The 24,642-nt window shown below is 39.4% G+C and overlaps 1 protein-coding gene across 2 annotated transcripts in view; it reads left to right on the top strand.

The window, feature by feature from the left end:
* Nucleotides 1–14: 14 nt before the first annotated feature.
* Nucleotides 15–24,642, top strand: part of si:dkeyp-23e4.3 (rho GTPase-activating protein 7) — a 134,812-nt gene continuing 110,184 nt past the window's right edge. The window contains exons 1-2 of one of the 2 annotated variants that reach the window (XM_021321968.2): nt 15–220; nt 3,095–3,166. Coding sequence is in view for 1 of the 2 variants with exons in the window: in XM_012873408.3 (XP_012728862.2) it covers nt 8,850–8,970 (121 nt within the window). In the remaining variant the exon portion in view is untranslated. Of the gene's footprint in view, nt 221–3,094; nt 3,167–8,809; nt 8,971–24,642 lie in introns of those variants that run through there. The other variant, XM_012873408.3, reaches the window with a different exon arrangement.

The raw sequence follows: 24,642 nt of genomic DNA, 5'->3' as shown, positions 1-24,642 counted from the left end.
AATAAGTCAGAGAAACTAACAAGCTTAAGAATTAATTTTCCAGGATCTGAAGAGACGTCCCAGCTGCTGATTTCTGCAGCCAGGAGCCTGAATTCTGCTCTGAACTAAGAGACGGCTCATCAAGCTGTGAAGAGCTCCTGGGCAGGAACAGCTGCACCTGAAGGAACCAGAACCGGACTCCCATGCTGCAAATTTGGCCTGCAGGCAGAAAAATGGACAGGTGAGCAGAGAAGATGGGTTAAAGAGCGCTGTTGGTTCTCCTGACAATCACAGTATTGATTGGCTCTGAGCAGAATCAGCAGTGAAGTCAAATTTGGACATGTATCTGCTTTAGCTCAAGTGAACAGTGCAGATTTTTAAAACCTTTAATAGTTTCAGGCTACTTAGTCCTAAAACGTGTGCAGCAGGTTCAAAAGACCCAAATCAGATTGCAGCATCACTTGGTACTCTGACTTTGGCTTGTCTAGGTAAGCCTGATCTAATTATCTAATTATCCACAGAGTCATTGAACAAACCGTAAAGAAAATTGTAAAAAAAAAAAAAAAAAAAAAATCATTATCATTAGCTACGTTTACATGAACAAAAGTAATCAGAATAAAGGGCCGATCGGAATAAAAACAGCGTCATGTAAACCAGCCAATCAGAATATGATGATTGGTTTAAATTTAATCTGAATGAAATTGTATTCCAAATGTGAAGGGAAGTTTATGCCGATTGATAATCTGATCAACATGCATATAAACGCTTGTCAGGCTCAAGTTATAACCAATGTGGCAAACTGATCCAAGTGCGCCCGACGTAATTGTGACGTATTTCCGTGTTGGTGAGTGGCGGAAATACGTCAGGAAGCAAATACATGCACATTAAAATCGGATTGATTGATTGTGCGGCCGTATAAACGGTACAATCCGTTTATTTAATCTGAATCTTTTTTAATCCGATCGTGAAATTTTGTGCATGTAAACATTGTGATTGTCTGGATAAATCCAGATTCTTATCATGATGAGAAAATGTCCATGATAAACTATACAATAAATGCCCACTGTCAACCAGAGTGAAGTAGCCTTTCTCCTAATTTAATGAAAAGACATGACTAACACTGTTATCAAAAATTCAACCAGTTTATTGACTGATCAAGGAATAAGGTGGATAAATAACTGAAAACTTAATTATTTTTATGATTACCACAGAGGTTGACCAAAGTTTGAGATTCCGACTCAAGTCTCACTTTACTTGTAAAAAAAATTAAATAAAAATATCGTAACTTAGATGTTTGTCCTGAAGACTTTAGACTTCACTGGGACTCGTGGTCTGAGACTAGAGTCTTATTGACAATTATTTTCCTGTGTAGTTAAATGTTAGAGGAAACTAGTATGTGAGCCAGACTGCAGCTGCTGCAGCATGTTTTACTGTGAAAGGATGAGCTTGGTTATAAACCTATGATGTTGGTGGATTATTATGGGATGTTATAATCTGTTAGCTGCAGCTTCATAATTATGACCACATGAATGTCAACAAATGAACATTTAAACTTGGATAATTTCCAAACAAAACAAACGTAACTTGCCTCCGACATTCTCTCACTGCTAAGCTAGCTGCTCACTGTGTTGTAATTTATACCTTGGATTTGAACATCTTTACTATTTAGAACTGAGAAAAAGGTTTTAAATGTGGATTTAGATTCCCCCCCCCCCCAATGTTATTAAAACTTCTCAATCTTAGTGTGAGGCCAAGAACAATTTTAATCTCTTTGTTTCATGAGCATAAAGACCTATATATATTTGTAGTAGGCTAAATCTTACAATCGATCAATTAAAAAAATATATAAATTAGTTTTCAGGAGATTTTTGGATGGCAAATTAAATGATAGACAATTATTACATAAAATGTTACTGAAAAATTATTAAATCATGTAATAACTTAGGCCTCGGTTTTAACAGGGTTTAGATTTCTGACCTGTAAAAAGTTGACCTAGATGCCATGGGTTTGATAATTAAATGATTGCTTCAGTCCTTAGACACTTGAGAGTTAACTTGGCAAATTTTTCAATATTTTTCTGGAACTAGGAACTTCAATATATGGACTAGTCAACACTGGACGGTCCTCGAATTATAATTTGTGAAAACTTGACTTTATTAATGTAAACTAAGAAAACGGGGGAATATTAATTTTACCAGAAACATTACTGACATCTTGTTTTTGTGAACCAAGGATCACCAACATGGTGCCCCAGGACCATATGTGGCGCCCTCAAGCCTGTTCAATAAAATAGCAAAACCCTCAGATGAGCTTCATTTAAAATATTTTTTTCGGTTGCTCTTCCTTTTTTTTTTTTTTTTTTCCTTTTTTTTTGGGGGGATTTTTTTGCGGCTCTAGTGGCTCGCTTTTTCCGAAAGTAGGCTGACAGGAAGGGGGGGAGAAGAGAGGGAGAGACATTCGGCAAAGGACCGCGGGTCGGATTCAAACCCGGGTCGACCGCGTCGAGGACTAAGGCCTCTATATATGGGTTGCGCTACCCGCTGCGCCACATGCGCGCCCTGCTCTTCCTTTTTAATCAAACTTGTATTTACATGGATTTAAAAGCATTAAAAACATGTTTATATTACATGATGTTAAGGTGAGCTCTGACTCTTTACTTGTAGCTCTTCGTGTGACACGGTACTAATGTAGTAGCTCTCAGTTTCAAAAAGGCTGGTGACCCCTGTGTGAACCAAGTAATGTGTATTATCTGGTTAAAGTTGCATTTTAGAAAATATCCTTCAGGTATTTTAGGACAGTCGGCGTTGTTCACCCGCAGGTTAACCAGATATTCCTAATTTTAATATATCGACAGTGTCTGAATTGGTCTGTTTATGTGTTAATACTAATAGTTGTGATTTTCTTTTCTTTACATTAAAGTATCTTGTTGTATTATTATACCTTTTTTTTTTTTTTTACACAAGTTGTATTTTTTTCTTTATCGATATGTTTTAATATATATGTTTGACCAGCATGCTTTCTCTACCCCGTTATTTAGTTATTTTTGTTGATTTGCAGTCATTTTTGCGTTTTTGCTGTTATACCTGAGTCACGGAGTCTGTTTTTCCAATTACAGATCATTTTTAAAACCCACCATCTTGGAGTTTCTGGACCTCTCAAAGATCCGATATTTGACCTGCTAACCGCGGTGAGTCACTTTTTTATGTGCGTGTCAAGACGTGTAAGGCCGTGCGGTGCCATTTAATTACCTGCATTTATAAAACGGCTGGGATTGCAAGTAATTTAGGTCTCGTTTGAAGGGTAAACATAAGGTGGAAAATGTCTCGGATCGGCCTCACAGCAGAGGAGAGTGTGGAGGAGGCGGAGGCTGCTTCCTATCACAGATAATTTAATAGCTGTCTGAGAAGTTCTTGGAAGAGATTAAAGGCATTCAGAAATGTGACGTTGAATGTTTCTCATCCCGCCGTTGTGCAGAGAGGTTTGTTTCCCCGTTACTCGAGGCTAACGGCTGCGGAAACAAAAGCGGGAGACTAATGAGGGGAAAGAGCTTTGCTTTAAAAGTAATCCTGCAGGTTTCGGAGACCGTGGAGGTTTTGGCTTCATGCTGACTGATTCCTTTTGCTGAGGGACTTAACACTCATCAGGTGGCTGATGTCTAATTATAGAGAGGCATGAGTGTGCGTTGTATTAATGTGGACAGTTGATTTTCTGGTTTTACTGTGACTGAATTACAAGCCAGGACCTCAGGATGAATATTAAATTGTTGCTCAGTTTAGCATTTTTAAATAGATAAACCCTTATAACACATTTTCTGCTGGCTGACTGTCTAAATGTACAGAAGCAACCCCTGCAACACTGATTAACATTAAATATGCCCTTCTATGATATAAATACAATCGGCAATGACACAAAAGATGGCAGGAGACAAAATGAGACAAAACAACGACAACATTCAACTGCATGTTGAGTATATTTCAAAATCATATCTTTATTTGGCCACCGGATGTTTTGAACGTTACAAAAGCTCGCTTGTTTTCCCAAATCAATTGTTGGGCGATATGGGTTAAAAATAAGATAAAAAATAATGCTTTATAACCAAATCTGATCAATCAGTTTTGTTCCCTTTTGTTTCATAAAAACAAATTGCAAAAAATATAAAAAAAAAACGTAGTTTTATGTCAATAACCTCAGCTGGGAATTTACCTGAATTCAAGTGGAACATATTACAAGCTTTAAAACGTGCTTAGAAAAGAAGAAGGCAATATATTTTATATATATTCAACATTGCATGCGATTACCAAAACCAATCGATAAAATCGATTTATCGCCCAGCCCTGCTACCAAATGATTTGATCTCTTGAACGCTACATTTGGCATTGCTACCCAAACCTACCAGCAGGAATGACCTAATATGGTCGTATTGTCGGTATTTCTCCAGATCAGTGGCGACGTTTATGATTTGTCTTCAGGTCCACGACTGACCCAGAGGGATTTCCCTGATTATTTCTGTGAGTGTTTCTAAAATGTCCGTCTCTTTTCTTCCTTGAGGTTTTGCTCAGAAAGATTGTTTGAAATTCAAATTGCGGACAGTTGCTTATTAAAGCAAACTGCCGTATCTGAAATTGAGTTAAAGGTTTGACCAAAATCATCCCCACTGTCAATTTGCGGGAGAATCTCGGTGAAAACGCAGACTGAAAGCATTTCACAGTGTGGAAACCAGTATAAAGGCAGAGCAAGGAAGTCTGCTGAAAACAAATCTGGTTAAAATTGGCTCCCAGGTGACCAAGGGGAAAAAAATTAAAGCCGTTTCAGCTGCTTACGTGCTGCATGTTGATGGAGATAACAGCTGCTCCGTGATCATTAAACTGACTTATAAACTGAGAGCGTCGAGTCGAGGGAGCGAAGCACGCCTGGCATTCTGGGAAAAACGGGTGGAAAACCTGCATCAAATAAACAATTTTAAATTAAAACAATATATTCATAAAGTCATATCTTCACTTTCAACACATCAGGTATTTTTCTAATAAATGTCTTGACAGTTTCTCACAGGACGTGAGGAACTTTATTAAAGCAAGCAAACAAGAAAGAAAACATCAAGTAAATCACTTGGCTTGTGGTGTGACTTACACTGCAGACTAAACTTCTTCCAAGAAATTAACACTTGATGTAACTTTGGTTTTATAAGCAATCAACTTGACAAAAGGAGTGTATGTAAACCTCGGTGTGCCGCATCGCAGCAGAGCCGCTGCTCCGCCGGATGAATAAGTCAGCCAAGGGGGTTTGGGAGGAAGAGAGGGCTTCTTTAAGTTCAGCTTTTTATTATTTATTATTTTAGTTTGAAACTGAAGTCTCTTTTCTTTCTTTTTCTGAAGCTCATTCAAGAGAAGCCATGCCACCTACCAGCAGTTAAGTGAACTATGCTTTGCCCATTAAAACCCCCTATACATTTGTTTAAAAAGTCTGCTTCCGGAGCAGTTTTCAGTGGTTTCCTTTTTTTTTTTTTTTTTTTATTTCTTGGTTCATCCCTATATAATGTCTTGATGTGATCCCCTGAGCCATCCCTAGATTACATATCACTTCACTATCACTTCCAGTGTTTGTTTAAGCCTTTTCCCTGGAGAGGAAGTGTGTTTGCAGAGTCTTTGGCATTAACGATGATGACTGTGATAAGATGATGGGTCTTTACTGCTGGGATTTCCTCCAACAGCCGCATCTCTGCTCATATCTGGTCACTTTGGCTTAAATCTGTCTGAACTCTCCATACCAGCTCTGCCATTCCTGATCTACTCTGTGTTTACCTACCAGGCCTGGATCAGAGTGGAAAAATGCTACTATTACAAAGCAATCTGTTTGACCGTCCGTCCGTTTTTATCCATGCATCCCGCCATCGTTTTTCAGGCTCCGTGGCCTGACCTCTGTAGAAATACTTGCAGTAAACTGGTTATGACTTGTTGTATTTGCACTTTAAAAGTGGTTAAAAAGTGTTCTGAGAGCTCTGTAACATTCAGTTAGGAGTTTTATATGTAAAATGCATAGAAACCCTGGTTCCAACTTATTTTATGTATGTATGATTAACTGATCTATAATAAGTTTTTAAAAATTCTATATAATTCTATATAATCCTGGTGATAATTGTCGTGGGGGTTACAGGAGACGAGCGAGGAGCTGGGGGTGCACGCAGAAAGGCGGTACGGGGAGTTAGATGTGCGCAGAGGACTGCAGCCCAATAACCGGGTACGGCAGTGTGCATCAAGCTAACGACGGCTAGCGTTAGCTTATGTTGACCGGGAGCTTTTCTCCCAGACGGGAACTTTACTGACCGTTTTATCTTGCTCTCAAACTTTAAAATATTTTAAAATAAACCAACGATGCTTAGCCTGGTGGAGGGCGAGTAAAGCCTAGCGGCGTACCAGGTTTATAATACAGTGGGGAGGAAAACCTGATTTTATAGTCTTCAATACCAGATTTTACACGCATGTTTATGATAAATTTCAGGAGTCTGAACAGCTGCTTGCTTTAGGTCACTTTAATGCTTCTGAAATATGCCCACACGCACCCAATGGGGTGCGTGTGGGCATTGCAGGGAAGGGAAATACAGGCCTTTTAAATGTGACAACAGCACCCCCTGCTGTTTGGTCTGTACCTGTGGTCAGTAGTCTGATGAATACTATTAATAAACTCCTAAAAAAGTACAAAATTTATTGTAAGTGAAGTATGTATTTTAATATTAATGGCTTGATATTATTTTTGGCATATGAGGTTCATAGCTAGTTAAAAGTTGACTGCAGGTATGAGTCGGGCTAAGAGCTGTTTATATTGTTGGTAATATTATATAGTTTTAAAAAAAAGTGTGGCAAAGTTGAAACTTTGTTGTTCTTATTGTTAGAAACCATTGTTATGTTATAAACGAACCCATATGTGTTATAGATTTTAAAAGGCTTTCTGGATTATCTTCAGAATGACAGCTTAATTAAATTACATTTTTGAGGCATTTTGTTGGGAGGGGATGGGGGGGGGGGGCTGTTTCCTTCTTCAAAAGGGGCACAACAGAGAAGATTTGAGAACCAATGTGTTACTTCAACACGCTGAAGTATATAACATGTCAGTCTCAACTCAAACCAATGCAGGTCAGAATTAACTCACTTTACCAATTTAAGACAAGCTTCCAGTGTTTTCTGAAATTAAGTTGAACGGTCTGTGCAGTTCATTCAGCGAAACGTTGGGGTTGCAGGTGTCTTAAGGTTATTTCTGCAGGTCGGACACCAAAGTTACTGTGGAACTATTGTAAACAGGGGATCATTGCTCAGGTCCAACAATCCTGTTCTCCAAGACTACTGACAGCTGCACAGTTAAAGAGATTAAGGTTTGAGGTGTTGGGTCATCTACCCTGTTCTTTACTAGCTTAATGCTGTTCAGGCTCTCCAGCTGTTTAGAAGTTCAGATCAGTAAAGTCAGCTCTGACGTTCCTCTGTCCCTTAAAGTCATCTGTAGTTTCCCATCACAGGGCTTAAAGAGCTTTAATTTAGCTGAGGCCAAGGTTTTTATTTTCCAGAGAGAGGTCTGAAACATGTCATGTGTGCGGCTGTGCAGCGTTCCTGTTCGTGAACGTTTGTTTGAGCTTTTGTTTATACTGCGAGTGTGCATTTGTGAGTGTGTGTGTGTGCGTGTGTGTGTGTGTTCTGCTGGAGTCTCTTAACCCAGAGTGGATGTCATTTCCTTTCTATAACTTCCCACGCAAACACACACAGAATAAATATACTTATCAGAGCTTTACACACACTCTGTCTCCTTAGAATCTGAAGTTTTCTTGCTTTAATGCTCCTGCTTGTCTCCTATCACCTCTTTATTACTCTAACCCCACTGCCTGCTGGAGTACTGCTGCTGACCAAGTCCACCTCTTTGTGACCAGAGCGTCCCCATCTTCTGATGGCTGCTTCCTGCAGGACAACGCACCTTGTACCAAAGCTCAAATCATCTCAAACTAGTTTAGTTTTGGCCTCCACAGCCGGTCCATCAGCACCTTCAGGATGAGGTGGAACCACAGGGTGCATCGTGGATGTGAACCCATCAAATATTGATCGGCTGTGTGATGCCTTCGTGGCAATACGGCCCAAAACTTCTGTGATATGTTTGACATCTTCTTGAATCTGTGCCAGGAACGATTGGGACAGTTCTGAATGTAAAAGAGGGAGAGACAGTCAGTCCAGGCCTAAAACAAAAAAAAAAGTATCCAGTCGGTCTGTAATGACTAATTAAAGAATGTTTGATAATGAGTTCAAGATTAATGATCAGGATTAAAGTCGTTGCAATGGCCCAGTCAAAGTCCAGGCCTCGACCTGATTGAAACAGTGTGGGGTCCTCAGAGAGCCGTTTAGTTTAATGAACTGAAGCAACAGCTGTGTGCAAAATGACAGCTAAAGAGTTTGCGCTGCTAAAGGTGGCATTGGACGGACTCGGTTTGCCATTGTAACCTGTGTGCAGACCTTGTTTGTTAAAACAGGTGGATGCTGATTCATTTGCTCTCAATTTCCTCTGTCTTCAGGACAAAAACCCAAAAGTGGACTTCAGAAAAGCAGATGAACACCCACACACACGCACGCACAACAGTCCGAGCCGGCAGCTGTAAGGAAGGAGGGAGGGAGGGTGGGAAGGAAAAGTGCCGTTTCACAAATTGCATACAGGCTTTCTGCATCAAGTGTCAGCCCCTCTGCCTGGTCGTCTTCCTCCTGCGACTCGTTTCAACCCCGAAGTCCGGCGCAGCCTCTTAATGTGTCGTGGCGGAGCCGACGCTTCCCGAATGGATTAGAAACTGTCTGAAGTTTTTTTTTTTTTTACCCGCGAATGTCCTGTGATGCTTCAGCGTGTGGAGTATGGCTCAGACGTCGGTTGTTAAAAGCCGACTGAGGAGGTCCCTCAGCGAGCATGTGAAGGACTCCACCAACAAGGCTTGGGATGTTTTCTGGAGGAGCCTGAGGGAGAAACGGCTGTGGGGTGAGTCTGGAAAGTTTGCTTGAAGCAGGTCAATATGAACTGGTTCTGTTTTTGCAATGCAGAAAGAAGGTACCCACTGTCCGCTTCATGTCTAATATGTGTTTCCACAAACATTTGAGAAACAAGAAGTGCAGAAATGGTAAATTCCTCTTAATTGTTCAGAGAAATGGTCCGAAGACAGATCGGATCAGTCTCTATATGATGCTTTAACCAAAATGTGTGTTTTTTGGGGTTTTTTATCGTGCTGGAGTTGGAAAAGGTCAATAAATACGAACCCTCAGACAACTTTCCCCAAGCTCTCCAACTTTCATGTTACAGCTAATGCTTGTTCAAGTTAAATTGCTTGGAAAATTCATGAAATTAAAATTGCCCTGCTCTATCTAAAACCTTGTCTCAAAAAATGAGCAGATACTATCTGTGCTGAGTAACAGCCTAAAAATTTAATAATTGATGCACTCCAAAGACCAGAGATTGGGATAGATGGGGAGAGTTTTAGAAAAAATCCAAATCCTCTTCCATAATTCATCAGCTTGTAAAACTACCTCAATAGGCAGAGCAGAGAGAGAGAGAGAGAGGGAGAAGATGTACATTAAATGGCCCAGGGTCAGGAATTGAACCCGTGACATCTGCGTCGAGGACCATAGTCTCTATCTGGTGCATTTGGTCTACCACTGAGTAACATGCTGCCTTATTAGCACTCATTTTCTATATGATTCTAACATTCCTATTGATGTTTCCAGGTATGGAAACATCAATTTTTATGCATTTCTTTAAATGTCCCAACAACGTATTTTAAACAGGTTGACTAGGCCCATTTCAACATCTTTATGCTCTTCTTTTTCAGTCATCCTGCTGTAGATTGACGGCTCTTTGGGGTCGTTGTCCTGTTGATTCTGTGGTTTGGGCCAAGCTTTAGTTGTCCAACAGATATCCTCCCAGTTTGACTCATTAAGGGTCGACTCGGTGACAGCCGGGTGCCCAAATCCTTATCACTCCACCGCTGCACGCGACAGTCGTTAAGAGGTTTTTATCATTTTAGAAACATCAGCAAACTAAGCTACATTGTTTCATGTCCTGAACTGGAAACAACAGCAAATGCCTTTTGTTGCATCTGCTTTGAGTTATTGTACTGCTCTCTACCCATGCTGTGGTTGCAAGTTGTCCAGATTGCTTCTGCCAGAATCAGACAGGTTTTCACATGAGACTCCAGTCTTTTCCTACATATCTTTACATCTGTAGGTTCTCCTACACATTTTGTACACACATTCCTACACACATTGTCTCCCAGACACATTTTGAAAAATGCCATCAATGTGGGCGGTTCCAAAAAACGTGGCAAATTGTGGAGATAAGCGGTCGGGGTCAGGACGAGGGAAAGTGACATCTGGAAACATGGAGTGACAAGGGCAACATCTGGTGGTTTTGCCACGGATCTGTCTTTTGAGGCGGAAGATATTTCATCTCTGACAGGTGGACCCATCTGAAGTCCAAACTTTAATACTTTTAAACCTGCTTTTGAAAGATTTCTGCTGGGTTTTGTATGCGTTGTTGGATCTTGGGTTGTTAAATGGATATATTGTGAAGCACTTAGGGATTTTTATATCTTGAAAGGTGCTATATAAGGTTTTATTTACTTGTTTGTGCAGATACACATTTGGTCATAATGCATTCCTCCATGTTTGGGGGGAAAAAAAACATATTTGTCCAAAGGATGCTGTTCCACAGGTCTTGTAGTTAAACAAAATGAGCTATTAATTTCTTTATAACCCTTCTTAGATTCACAGGCAGCCACAATTACTTCACTAAGGTTATTGCTGTTGTGTTACCTTGGCATTGTTATCACAAAGCTGTATGCTTTGAGGCGATAATGAGAATACATTGGCTATATTCTATTTAGCGTTCGCTTAGAGCCCTTTCTTATTTTGCAAAAGTAAAATTATGTTGGATTTTGAAACATAAACTAGTTTTTCTTCACTTATACATTTGATTACATTATTTCTCTCTTGATCTTTTTTCTTTATTGGAGTTATTGAATTTTAATCCAAATACTGCTAACAAAGAGTGTTTGATGTTTTTCACCATTGTGGTCAGATGCTGCTTCCTTCTGTCACTCAAACTGTGGTAAAACAGCTCCGAAGTAACCACACACATCTGAACTTGACTTCTTTTTTTTTTGTAAAGAGACAATTTGTGTGTTCACAACATGATGTATAAAGCTGATTCTGATTGCAGGAAGCAGTTGATGTAGATTTGTCGCTATCTCGCCGGGCTAAGTGTCATTTGTTTATTTTATATCCCTTGATGTTTGAGAGCAACATAAAATGGTAAAGTTCCTGTCTGGGAGAAAACCTCTTGGTCAAAAAGCTTGCGACATACTATGGTACCTGGGTAATGGGCTCCGCCCCTCCTTCGAGGAGGCTGAATTGTTAATACAAGGCAGGATGGATCCATGTTTTATTTAAACTACAATAACTAGCTGCTAGCCTGTACATGAACAGGAACAATTAAGTTTTATCTCCATCCATCATGACAGCATCACAGTAAACATTTCTTTAGGATCTTGCCAGTCCTGCAACATTTAAAGGATGGCTCGTAATATTTTAAACTGCAGGAGCTAGCTGTCTTTCAGTGCTACTGCTTGCTAGCTTGTATGTGACCTAGAACAAAAAAACTGACACTTTTGTGTTTTATTTCCATCCACCATGACAGCATCACAACCGTTTCTTTCAGCATCTCACCTAGTCCTGCTACATTTAAAGCACAGGCTATAAGAATCTTTATAAGATTTTTTAACTGGATTAGCTTAAGGTGACCAGGTTTCAGTAAGGAAAACCGGGGACATGTCCGACTCGTATTTGTAGAATTTGCTCGTTGCCAACGTGTTACACTGACAAGGCTGGTGGTGGTGGGGTGTTCATGGTTGATATTTCCAGGGACAGCTTTTGCCAAGGACAAGTCATCCAAAATGAGAACTGTGCATGGCAATCAGGGACATCTGAGCACTCTACAGTAGCTATAGCTGTCTTGCAGTGCTACTGCTTAGTGGCTTGTACGTGGAACAGGAACCTAGAATCTGTTCTGTTTTGTTTTCATCCACTATAACAGCATCACAGCAAACATTTCTTTTAGCATCTTGCTAATCCTGTTACATTTAAAACCCCGGTGTATAAGAGTCACATTCATCTGGTTGTGCGTTAAATTAATTACAAATGGCCTAGCTGTTAACCACATTACTGCTACAGAACCCCCAGAGTGTCATAAATTATGTGACTATGTCAACAAGTATGTCTTCCATGTAATTGGTACCAAGCTACTGCTAATGGCTACGTACCGTCTTCACTTTTTGGGCATGTTTCTGTACGTGAAGTCGCTTATTTGGGCTCTAAAATAAGTGACTATAAACACGAGTTATAAAGAGACCCACTTGCGCTGCTGTGCTACAGTTAAATGAAATATCACTCCGCCCCGCCGTGTACACACATACTCCTTGAGAGGGAGACGAATAAGAACAAACTAGCCATCTCTGACTGGAGGACAGAAGTTGCTGGACTACACTGCCCTATTTCTAACATAACAGCAAAATAAAGTCCACTGTTGTACTGAATTAACTTATCTGTCCAGCAGAAAGCCTGCAACCTTAGCATTCGTTCTGCATTCCCTCTCCCTCTTGAATTTGTCTCCACCTGGTAATAATAGCTACGGCAATATAGACTCTCGTTTGCTTCAGGTCATTACTTCTTTTCTTTTTTTTACGTTCTCTTCCCTCTCGCTGAGCAGAGTATGGGTGGTCCTCCATTTCAACAGAAAATGGCAAGTAGAATGATCTACGGTCGTCTTTGCTTGTTTATACTCCTCCTCCACTGACAACACGTCCTCATATAGAAGTCAGATAGGTACAACGCATGAGGCTGACAAGTTTGTCCCCTTTCGGCTACTGTAATCGAACAATGGTGGCGCAACATGGCATCTTCCATCGGGTGTGCTGTCACCTATGTATTTATAAACTACTTATTCTAAGGTATGAGAACGCTTTAATTTTTGATGCAATTGTTATTAGACTTTGGCAGAATATGCCAGATTTTTGCTAATGAAAAGCCAAATTAGTTACACACTGTCCTTTTTAAAGTTCAGGCGTATAAGAATTTTAAACTGCAGTAGCTAGCTGTCTTTCAGTACTACTGTGTGCTAGCCTTTACGTGAACAGGAACAAATAAGATATTGTTTTACTTCCACTGGCTACAACAGTGTCACATTTATAAATATTTGTTTTAGAATCTCAACAGTATTGCAACATTTAAAGTGCCAGCTCAGCAGCCTAAAAATTGTGCTTAAATGTTTACATTGAATATGGTGTTTAATATGCTGTTGGATCCTAATTTCCGAATCTTAATCAAACATACTCATCAGCTGTCACTTTCAGCTGGTGAATGATATGGCATTACTTGAATTTTCATTAAATAACTAGTTAAAACTTGGTTTCAGCTAATTTCAGCAGTGTTAAAGACACTCTTATAACATTTATATCAGGAAAACTAGCGTTGCACACAGTGAATACAGTTAAAATACATGCTAGAATGAGATCTGATTGTTACATTAATGAATAAATAGTATAGTGTTGAAGACCCTTTTTCTCAACCGTCAGTTTCTGTGCTACGGGAACATCTAAAGTTGGTCCTCCTCATCAGCTTCTTTTAATATTTACTTCTTTAAAATAATTTCATAACTAACAATCCAAATAAGGCCATCCATTCGAACTGTGCATGCAGCGTTCTTCCAAACACAGCATGTGCCAGACAGCCTCTGTAAACCTCTTCCTCATGCCTGAAAGACAGATCACCATCAGAACAAAGTAAAAAGTCTGCAGAAACTGGCTGCCAGGTGCAAAGCTGAAATTAAACCCAGGAAAGGGGGAATTTTTTTTCTTTCAGAGGCTGAGCTCCCTGAAAATATCCACTAGTAATTTTTCATTCTGAACCTTAAAGAGTATTTGCAGATATGTTGACATCCACCGTTTGTAAACATTATTAAAGCCCATCACATCAATATACAGAGTAGGGCTGGACGATATAGGAGAAAAAAAAGCATATAGATAAAATGGAAATCCTCAAAACATTCTAAATTTATATATTAAGTGCAGCCCTGGCCATTTTATGATGTTGCTTAAAGACATTTTTTTAAATAAAGAACACAACCCTTTATTCAACCAACTTTTTTACCAAAAGTGTAAGTCTTAAAAAATTAAAAAAAGTACATTTGCTCTCTGAACTCTTTGAAGCTTGGTAAGGGAGCCTCTGGGTCTGTGTTTGTGATTGGTTGGGAAGGTGTAATAACTAGTATGAACCTGCATGATAGCCTTGAATGCAAAAGGAAGGAAAACTTTTCTATTGAACTTTTTACTGACCCCTTTTTTTTCTATTGAACCACACATCAATCGATCAATATATATCGTTATTGGATTATCATCCAGCCCTAATGCAGAGTGACAAATGTGCTTTTACAATTGATGGTTGTTGGTTGTTTTCAGAATGACAATCTAAAAACCCAGAAGTTGAAAAAAAGATGTCAAAATTTTAATCATTGCTGAAATCAGGGTTCCTGTGCAATCATGAATTTGAAATTTGATAATTTTCTGAGTGCAGAAAATTACACTTATTCTATATCAAAATTCTACTTAGATGAAAATGTAAAAATTCCTGAAATATAAGTGGCTTTTAACAGTGATTTGTAATCATCTTGAGTCTTTGTCAAACTTGTTGATTATTTCAGCTTTTGTGTTACTAACACAATCATTCTAAACTTAAAGTGCAATTACAAGGCTTATTTTTGGACCCCAAATAAGTTTACTTTAAACCCAAATCTTCTTGACCTAGGTTGAGTTTGGATGTCAAACCTAATTTTGGAGTGTTGTTTTAAATGACCTCTAGTTGATCCAGGATAAGCAAGCCTAAAATGTAAAATGTTATAGGTTTTAACTGATCTCACCTTGTCCAGATGTGGAAAATAATGTGAAATGGCCCTTTTTTTATGCTTATTAATCAGAAGCTCCAGCATTGTGTTTTTCTGATTTGCAAGACAAAAAAGAAACGATAACAAAATTCATAAAAACAAATGGTTTGCATTCAAATACCCAAAGAGACATAGAAACTAAGTTCAGAAGAATGTGGTGTTTTGAAATAGTAAAATAAATCATAGGAACCATATAAAAACATAAAATCTTTCTGGTTGTTTCAGTCTTTAAAAAAAAAAAAAAAAAAAAAACAGACAAGGTTCATCATTTAAAAAGTTGACAAAAAAGGTCCTCACTGAGTTTCTTGGACTTTCCACTATTCTTGTTGACAATTCCTTTTCCTGCTGCAAAGAGAAACAACATAGGCTCCATTTCAAGCCTTTTGTAGCATCTTACTTTTTTTTTTGTTTTTGCTCTTGTTGGCCTGTACTCTGTTCAGTCAATCACACAACTTCTGACAACTTTTCTACCCCAGCAAAAGAAAAGCATCCCTTATGCATGATGCTGCCACCACCATTTGTTACCATAGGGCTGTTCCTGTGTTCAGGATGCTATTTGTCCACCACATTTAGGCCAGAAAGTTACATTTTGGTCACGTTCAACTAAACTAAAGCTTTATAAAAATAGAAAAAGCTTCCAATTTTCCATAGTGTTGGTGAATGTTGTGATAAGGATGTAACTTGCAATAAAGAAACACATGTTTCTTTAAAATTAAAACATGCGTTTTAATTCTATTCTGCTTTGGGTTCATTGCAGATATAAACCTCTGAAAGGGAGAAGTCTATTCAGCTGCTTGAAAACAATGTCTTGCAGGTGGAAATGGCCACAGGAACATTGCTGCCCATTCCTTTGCTTGCATCTCAGAGTGGCTGCCTCCGCACCTGCCAGAACCTCATTTTCCTCTTCATGTCCCTCCCCCTCCTTTTCATCTTCAATACAAATGATTGTTCCGCCAGATCATCGTCGAATTCCCCACCGTCTGCCTCAGCGGCGGTGCCCGCTGTACGTTGTCTTCACATCGTCTTTCACAAACAAAAGCCACAAATCTACATACAAATTACAAACTGTCACAAATCCCTCAATTATCAAAACTCGCTGTCAGTATCGATATATCTCTGTTCTCCCCATCACTCTCCTTGTTGCTTTGTTGTTGACATCACTTGAGCAACTTTACTCTATACCTCATCCAGCAAAATGCTGCCCATTCCTATTGGATCAATATGTGAGATTTCCGCCAATAGCAAAGGGGGGTCTCTGTTCACACATTCCCTTTCACATTCTCACAGCTCACAGTAGAGCCGGGGTTTAACATTTTTCTTTGCAATAACATAATTCTGAAAAAATAGGGTTTAATATTTAGCATTAATCTTGAATTACTTGGCTTATTATCACAGTTTTAAAAAGATGGTGTATAGTTTGTGAGTCTCAGTCTAGTAGCTACGTCGTCCCAAATCAGATATGCATCTTTAAAAAGATGCATATTTGTGTTCATGGACCCTCAAGAGCTGATTAATTTTACCAGAATATCTTAAGATTTTCTGTGGCCCTAATCAGCGAGCATCACCAAATATCACCGCAATAGAGAAGTTGAACACGCTGTACTTGCCTAGTTGGAATATTTCTTGCAAAGCAGTTTTATGCAATTCATATATTATTTAAGATTATATTGTGAAAATTATAATCTGCAATATGTTGTGCAGCCCAGCCTACTTATACCTGCTTGCTGTGTCCCTTATGCAGCTTTGTGAACATTTAGCTGGACTCTATAGCTTTTTTTGAACAAAAACCTTCTTGTTACCATCCCATACAGGCACAGAAGTTAGAGTTGGATTCAACATGACAAAATGTGAAGAGCCTTAAGCCTGATTTATGCTTGATGCGTCCGCGAGGTACCTGCGGCCATATTTTGTCGTTTTTGAAAACTCCTAATCACGCTGACAGTCCCATGCGGGAAAAACATGGCGGATGAGCAAGAGCGCCTTCAGGCGGAGGTTCGTAAATATAGACATTATGATTCAGGCCATAAAGATCACTCTGATCAACAAATTAACAATTCCTGGACAAAAATCGCTGTCGCTCTTAGAAGAAAGTAAGAGGCTTTAACATGTTGGAAAACACTGTTTTCTACTTTTACATTTAGTGGGGTGTAGTACGCTTGGTGTAGGAGCAAAACGCTGCCCTCTAGAGTCTAGGAGAATAGTGCTACTTCGGAGGAAAAGCCCCGAGGATCATAAATGCTGCAGATATTGTGTCTACAGATATAGATCGTGTCTGCACGTCTCATTTCCACACAGAACGTACATGCGTCAAGCTTAAACCAGCCTTTAATCCAGAAGAATACTTTTACAGTGCACTAAATGACTGATGCACAGCATACTAGTACTCCTGCAACATGCTCTTCCAACATTGATGAGCAACACTGAGAAGCTTTTCCATTAGTAAACTTTTTTCCAGGGACTAGTAGAAACCTAATTAATGAAAAGCAACTAAGGATCTTGTTAAACTTGATCGTAGGAATACAACAAATTTTATTTTTTTAAATCCCCTTTTACTGTAAATGAATTTCATTACCAAAGAAGTGTAAGAGGCAGCTCGTGTTATAATTAAAAGCCGGGTGAACCTGATGGCAAAACGTATTAAAGCTAAAAATAATTTGGAAAATAGTGACCCAGTTGTTGTTGTTGTTGTTGCTTTTTTTTTTATAAATCAAGCATTTCTACTAAAGAGGTGGATTTTTTTGTGTAACTGTATCTGCTGCGTAGAGAGGGAAGCAGGATGAATGGTTTGTGTTATCTAGCTTTGAGCTGCAGAGCAACATGAGGAGATGTGTTTGCGAGAGAACAAGCCACAACTTCCAAACATGAGAGAAGATGATAAACAGCCTTTACTCTCCCAGGAAGGACCAACTCTGAGTTTTTCCTCTAACAACTTACACATTCAAAAAGTTTACTCCAAATGAAACCTGCAGTTTACATCCTCCCTGAGGAACATGTATGCCACACTGACCCTCAGCTGAACTTCTTGGTGTCATACTTTGTTTGCCTCGATGTGGACATAGTTGGAGGTAAATATTCCCGCGCGGAGGAGGTTGCTGAGGTAGAACATGCCAGAACACTGAAAATCAACAATATTCTCCTGGCAATAATTAAAACCTGAGCCACTTTTTTCCTACAAGTTTCTCCAACTTGCATCTGGTTAGCTTTTTGTTGGATACAGGAGCTAATTTAAGGAGATTTAAATTTACACTCTAGCTGCTACTCTAGGTACAGTAATGATTCTTGCTCTTGACCTTTATCTTTTTTCTTTTTGCTATCTATTTTTGTTTGTCAAGAAATTTGAACAAAGTTAGTTTTAAAAAGCCAGTTTTTGTCAGTAGACAGATCTTATTAGCCGTGTTTTTTGCTCAATGGATCTGGTTTGAGATATTAACGTATACGTTCTCAAGTACAAGAGAGAACATCCGTAACTTTTGTCTTACAAAAATATTTAAATGTATTATTCATTCTAACACATTTACTAAGATATTGCATACCAAAATAGTATCGGCCCATGTTATATTTGTATAACACACTGCAAGATAATGACTTTGCGGTGTACTGCTACACAAAAACACTTCGGCTTTAATGTTGCAGTTCGGTACCTTTTTGATACGCCCAATCAAGTGAAAGAAAAGCTGCTTTTTTTTTTTTTTTTTTTTTTTTTTTTTTTTAAACTTGACTTATTGCTGGAACTGATTAGCTTTTATAGTCTAAAACAAATGTGGCTGACCAGATTTGGTTTGATTTGTTTTTTTTTTCCTTTTTCAGTTAATAAAAATCTATTAGTTATATCCAATGCCTGGACAGTGGTATTATACAACAATGAAACCATTCAAATGGTCAGTGTTGTTATTTGTGAAGTTTTTAATAAAATTGTACCAACATTTGGAACACTGCTCTAGAGTCCAGTGACGGCATCTGCATCTGATGCCTTGCATTGCGCTTGATGTCTGGCTTGTATGCAGTTGCTTGGTCATGGAAACCCATTCCATGACCAAGCAACTGCACACTGTTCTTGAGCTACTCTCAAGGCCACATGAAGTTTGGAGATCTGTAGCGATTGACTCTGAAGAAAGATGACGGCATCTGTATGCGCCTCATCCTCCACTGCCCCTGCTCCTTCATAGCCTCGTGAGACCATCCTGATCTCGCGAGCTTTCAAGGTTTCACTCGCAGATCAGTCTGGATACTCTCCGTTAAAGAAAATTTGGAGCCGTTCACCAAACGAACGTCCAATCAGCGTTGGCTTTAAGGCGGGTTGAGGTGTGACGCAACGGGAAGCGACAGTTCAGTCTAAAGACATGGCGGCTTCAGCCGATGAAACTAGCGTTAGCGCGGCTATCGAGCAAGTTTTATCGGAATTACAGAGCATTTCTTTGCTGAGCTAACAAGCCTTTACCTGCAGCAGCAAGAGTAGCTTGGCTTGTGGTTGTGTTTTTGTCGTCGCTCTGTTACGAGCGACGAGGAATCTGATTGGTTTATTTGGCCCGTCTATCACCAACATAGGCCAATCAGCTAACCAGTATTTTCGCCCCTTCCCAAAATTACTTCAACGGAAGGTTTCCAGATGGATATGCGGAGCAAATCTATCTGGCGGAGTCAGGTAAGCTCCTTCAGCTTGCCTTGTCTAAAACTTTGTGGCTGAGTTGCTTGACTTTATACACCTGTGGCCATGGGAGTGATTAAAACTCCAGATTTTGATTATTTTAAAGGGTGAGCAAATACCTTTGGCAACATAATGTATATGGGGACACTCGTTTGATGCAGCAGAAGAGGTTATTGAGTGTAAAAACACAGACCACTCATTTGAGCTCTGTTTGAATGACCGTAGTAGAGAGCCTTATGTTCTCAACCCAGAGTCTGATCTTGAATATGAAGGTCACGTTACTGCAGTGGCCCTGAAGATGTTTGCAGGACAATTTAAGAATCACTACCCCCTCACATTTGAACCCAGTTAGCATAACAGTCGGTCATGAGTGTGAAGCCAGTGTGAAATACTCACGCTTAGATTTTAGTAAGCGCTATGATTTACTCACTCCATCGCGTGGTTTTATTGTGGGAATCGCATCAGTTTTAAAAATGAATCTCCTGGACAGTCCACTTTGGTACAGGTCGAGGTTTACCAGACAGTCATCAGTGAAGTGACGTCACAGACAAACACAAACCTGCAGATCTGTAGTGTGCTCCCAAAAATAAAATTTTTGCAATTTTTGCATAAAATACCATTTCTGCCGATTAGGCTCTTTTTTTTTTTTTTAGGAAGGCTGAACAAAGTCGGAGACGTCTTGCAGCCAAAAACACATCTTCAGCACTTAAACAATATATATATATATATATATATATATATATATATATATATATATATATATATATATATATATATATATATATATATATATATATATATAGCTAAAAAAAAAGAACAATATCTGTCACTATGCAGAGCAGGTGCTAAAAGTGCCACTTTGTCTCAATTTTGAGCAGAAATGATCGCGCTCTGCCTCACATGACTGGTAGAAAAAAGTGGACGGGTAGTTTACTGGGCAGGGGCGGCACGGTCAAGGTAGGTACTTCCTGGAGGGGGCAGGTAATGACAGCTCTATTTAGACCCGGTCATGGCCGCTCATTTTCCAGGACATGGAGGGGCAGGGACAGCAGAATTGACGAGCATTACTCAGACATGCATGAATCGAGCAAAATACCACTTTGGCCACGATTCTGGTGAAGGAATAGCGTTATAACACAGTTAAAAGCTCTAAAGAGTTGATTTTGCATGGCCCTTTAAGGTTTGACATGTAAATACACATCTCTCTGCAATTTTTTTCCAAATGAAATGATAGGATGCAACAAGTATGCGGTATAAATGTGCATTTGCTCTTTTCCTTTTAGCGCTTTGATTCTGCATTTCATAAGGTTTCCCTCTTGACTCCACCTTATTGGCTGGATGTCTGCCTTCATCGTTGTCTGGATTTCATCAGCAGTATTACCTCATCCTGATCACTGGGACCACATGCCGTCCCTCCTTTCCTCTTTACGGTTCTGTCTTTTTGTTCTCTATTCTCATTTCCTATTCTCTCCCTTTACATTTTCTTTTTTTTTGCCTTTTTATCTAAGCCTACTGCCTCTGTGGTTCCCTTCTCTCCTCTCTGTTTGTCATTCCTTTCACAACATTCATACGTTGTACTCAGGGGATTTCTGTGTGCGTGAGGGTTTTTTCTTCTCAAATCCAGGCTGCACTATGATTTAAAATGGGGAAGGAAAAAAAAAACTTTCCAGATGTGAAATGGAAAAAAAATCCTGCTACTTTAAAAAGAGATTTGGATTTCAGGTTTCTGCACAAAAAACATTAAGAAAGAGAATATTTAAAAAAAATACATTTTGTTATGTTACCCCATCTGCATGTTTCTTTTGCAGATCATGAATATTTTAACGTTTTTGGCTAAATAAATCTTGTATCGGATTTTCTTCTGTTTTATTAACATGGAGTCTTCAGGTAGCACAAGATAAGAAAAAATATTTATTTTCTGTTCTGAATGTCTTTCTGTGAAACCATGAAAGGAAATGTGGCTTGCATACCATTGCTGATCACATTTTAATCCTAATAATTTCTCAACAAATTCAAGATCCATCTTTTCAAAGCTGCAGAATGACTTAAGATGGGAAGAAAAACAACTACATTCAATAAAGTTAAACAATTCACCAAGAAAAAGTTTCTTTGAATGTCATTGGAGGTGTGTAGGTGGACTAAATTTCCAGAAACCTTCTGGTAGCCAGACTATCATTCAACTAGCATGCTATTATTAAAAAACAGCTGGTCATCCGTTTCATGGCTAGAACAAATGCCAGTAGGCGTTTACTGAATCTAAGCTTCCACAATTGGTCCAAACTGGCTTTCTAACTCTAAAGCGGTGGTTCTTGGTCAGTCGTATGTGTATCACTTTGGGATACCCTATATTACCAAAGTATTTTCTCTCCCATCCAAATGATCAAAACCAGGTGTTCTAATTGCTACCATTGCCACAGGTGTATAAAATCAGGCCTTTAGGCATGTAGACGGTTTCTACACACATTTGTGAAGGAATGAGTTGCTCTCAGGAGCTGTGAACTCCAGCCTGGTTCTGTGTTTGGGTCCCACCTGTGTGCCAGGTTTCTGCAGAATCAATTGCTACAGACCTCCAGACTTCATGTGACCTTCAAATTAGCTCAAAAATAGTAGCTAAAGAGCCTCATGGAATGGGTTTCATGATGACCACAAAGGGCAGCTGCAGTGATGTAAAGCACGGCGCCACAGGACTCTAGAGCAGTGGAGGCAGGTTCTCTGTAGTAATAATCACGCTTCTCCATCTGGCAACCTGATAAATCAGTTTGGGTTTGGCGGTTGCCAGTAGATCAGAACTCATCTGACTACATTGTGCAAAGTGTAAAGTTTGCTTGGTCCTCTTTAGTGACAGGAACTCTAAACGCTTCAGCAGACCAACAGATCTTTGACAACTTTAAGCTTTGTGGGAACAGCTTGAAGATCCATAGCAAGATCCATAAAGACATGGATGAGAGAGTTTTCTGTGGTTGACCATGACTGGGCTGCACAGAGTCCTGACCTGAACCCAAAAGAACACCTTTGGGATGAAGATCTGACCTGTGCTACAGTGGCTGGGACTTTCTAGTAGTTCGGTTGGCAAGTTTTCCGTGTTTTATTAGTAGTCAGAGCCAAAACTAACTTTTTTTTCTTGTTCTTGCACAAGAAACACCTTTCTCGCTTCTCAGGGATGGACTGTTGGGTCCTCATAGTTACAATCTGATGCCCTCGCCATATTTCACCAAATCCTTGCTGAAAAACTGTTGTTGGTAGAGCTAACAGAGGGGCCCCAGATCAGATTATGCTTAAGGTCCCATGTTACCTTGACCCAGCCCTGCTTTAGAATAAATAGACTGTTAGTGAGCACAATAATGCATGACGTGTGTTTTTCTTTTCCCTGTCAAAAAGAATCACTGACTAAAACAGAGGACTAATACTAATTATTTATACAGGTTGTCTCATTGAGATCCAATTTCTCTCATTTGCAAGAGAGACCGGTTTTTGATTAAACAAAAAAACAACAAAAATGATATCTTAATCTGCAGTTTTAATTATTCATAAGATATTAGTTGATTTTAATTACACATGTTGCCTCAAAGTATTAACATTTTTAAATTGTATAAGCCTAAATCTGATATTTTTACATTTGGACCCAAACAGCACCGACTGAAGCAACAGCTTGTCTGTGCATTTGACAAGGTTAGTAAACTGCTGACTGGGTCACAGTGAAACACAATGAAAGGCACCTCCAGCACACTGGTTCGGCGTTGAAAAGGAAGCGGGCTGAAAAGAGGAAAAATATACTTTCTGCAGAAGCCCAGGGTCCCATATTCCACACAATTTATTGAATTGCTCTTATTATGTTGGAGGAAATGTGTTTTAGCTCCTTCCAAAGAGAACAGAGGTGAGAGGAGGAGGAGGAGGAGGAGGAGGAGGAGGAGGCCACCTGAGATTCACAGAAAAGGCACAAAATGACTGCTTTTCTCATCTCCTCAAAGTAGATTTTCATAGAGGAACAAGGTGGCAGTAAACCGGGACGACTTATCTTAAGACTTTCAAAAGCTCTCTCTTCTAGCAAAGTCTTGTTGTTCTGATATTTCCATCTCATCTTTTTTGAATCAGCAACACTTTTATAGTAGTGAAATTTGCTTTTTCTTTGGGAAATGTTTTCTCATTGACTTTTATTATAAAACAAAATCAGTGGTGTCAAAGCAATGGCTGGATACCACATATTAGCTGGATAATCCTTATTTCAGCAGTCACAACTGCCCATGATTGTAGATCATTCACACCAGGTCAGGTGATACTTGGTTAGTGTGGATGTGGAGTTAAAAAATGTCCTCAGGTCCCACAGCTTTTGAATATAGCTTCTTTCTTTGGGCTTGTGTGTGTGTGTATAGCAGCTTTCGATCTCTTTTATGTTGGCACCTCCTGTCTATGCAGGTCTTGTTCTAATAGCCAACTGCTTATAGGAATGTCCTGGTACCACGTTGCTTCTTGCAGACCTTGTTAAAGGAAGCCCATTGGAGTTCACTTTGAGAAATCTTGTTTTTTTTTTTGGGGGGGGGGGGGGGGGTTCCTGAGTGCTGACTGCTATTGTGACTTCACTGTTTGGTTAGATTTAAGCCTGGTTTATGCTTGACGCATCCGTGATGTCAGCGCTGCCATATTACGTCATTTTGGCTAACACATCCCTCTGCGCGGCACAAAGTTTCCGCACCGCGCTCTTAGGAAAGTTACTAACTACGCAGTAGAGGTGGGTATTGCCAAAGAAGTCACGATTCGATTTGAATCACGATTCACATGCCACGATCCGACTCTGTCACGATGCATCACGATACTTGAATTATTGCGATGTATCGCGATGCACTGCGATATTTTCACTGAACACTGTTAGAAAAAAATACAGCCATTACCAGTGGCTGACTGGCTGTGTATGATCTGGATAGTGTCTTCAATTGATACATAACTGAAAGAAACTGAATTCATACATAGCTGTATTTATTGAAATGACTTTAGGAGGTAGTGCCATGAAAACAAATATTACTGTT

This window comes from Fundulus heteroclitus, chromosome 11, assembly GCF_011125445.2.
Source record: "Fundulus heteroclitus isolate FHET01 chromosome 11, MU-UCD_Fhet_4.1, whole genome shotgun sequence".
Lineage (NCBI taxonomy): Eukaryota > Metazoa > Chordata > Actinopteri > Cyprinodontiformes > Fundulidae > Fundulus > Fundulus heteroclitus.
The sequence above is the reverse complement of the archived record's forward strand: the minus strand, read 5'-3'. Positions and strand labels throughout refer to the sequence as shown.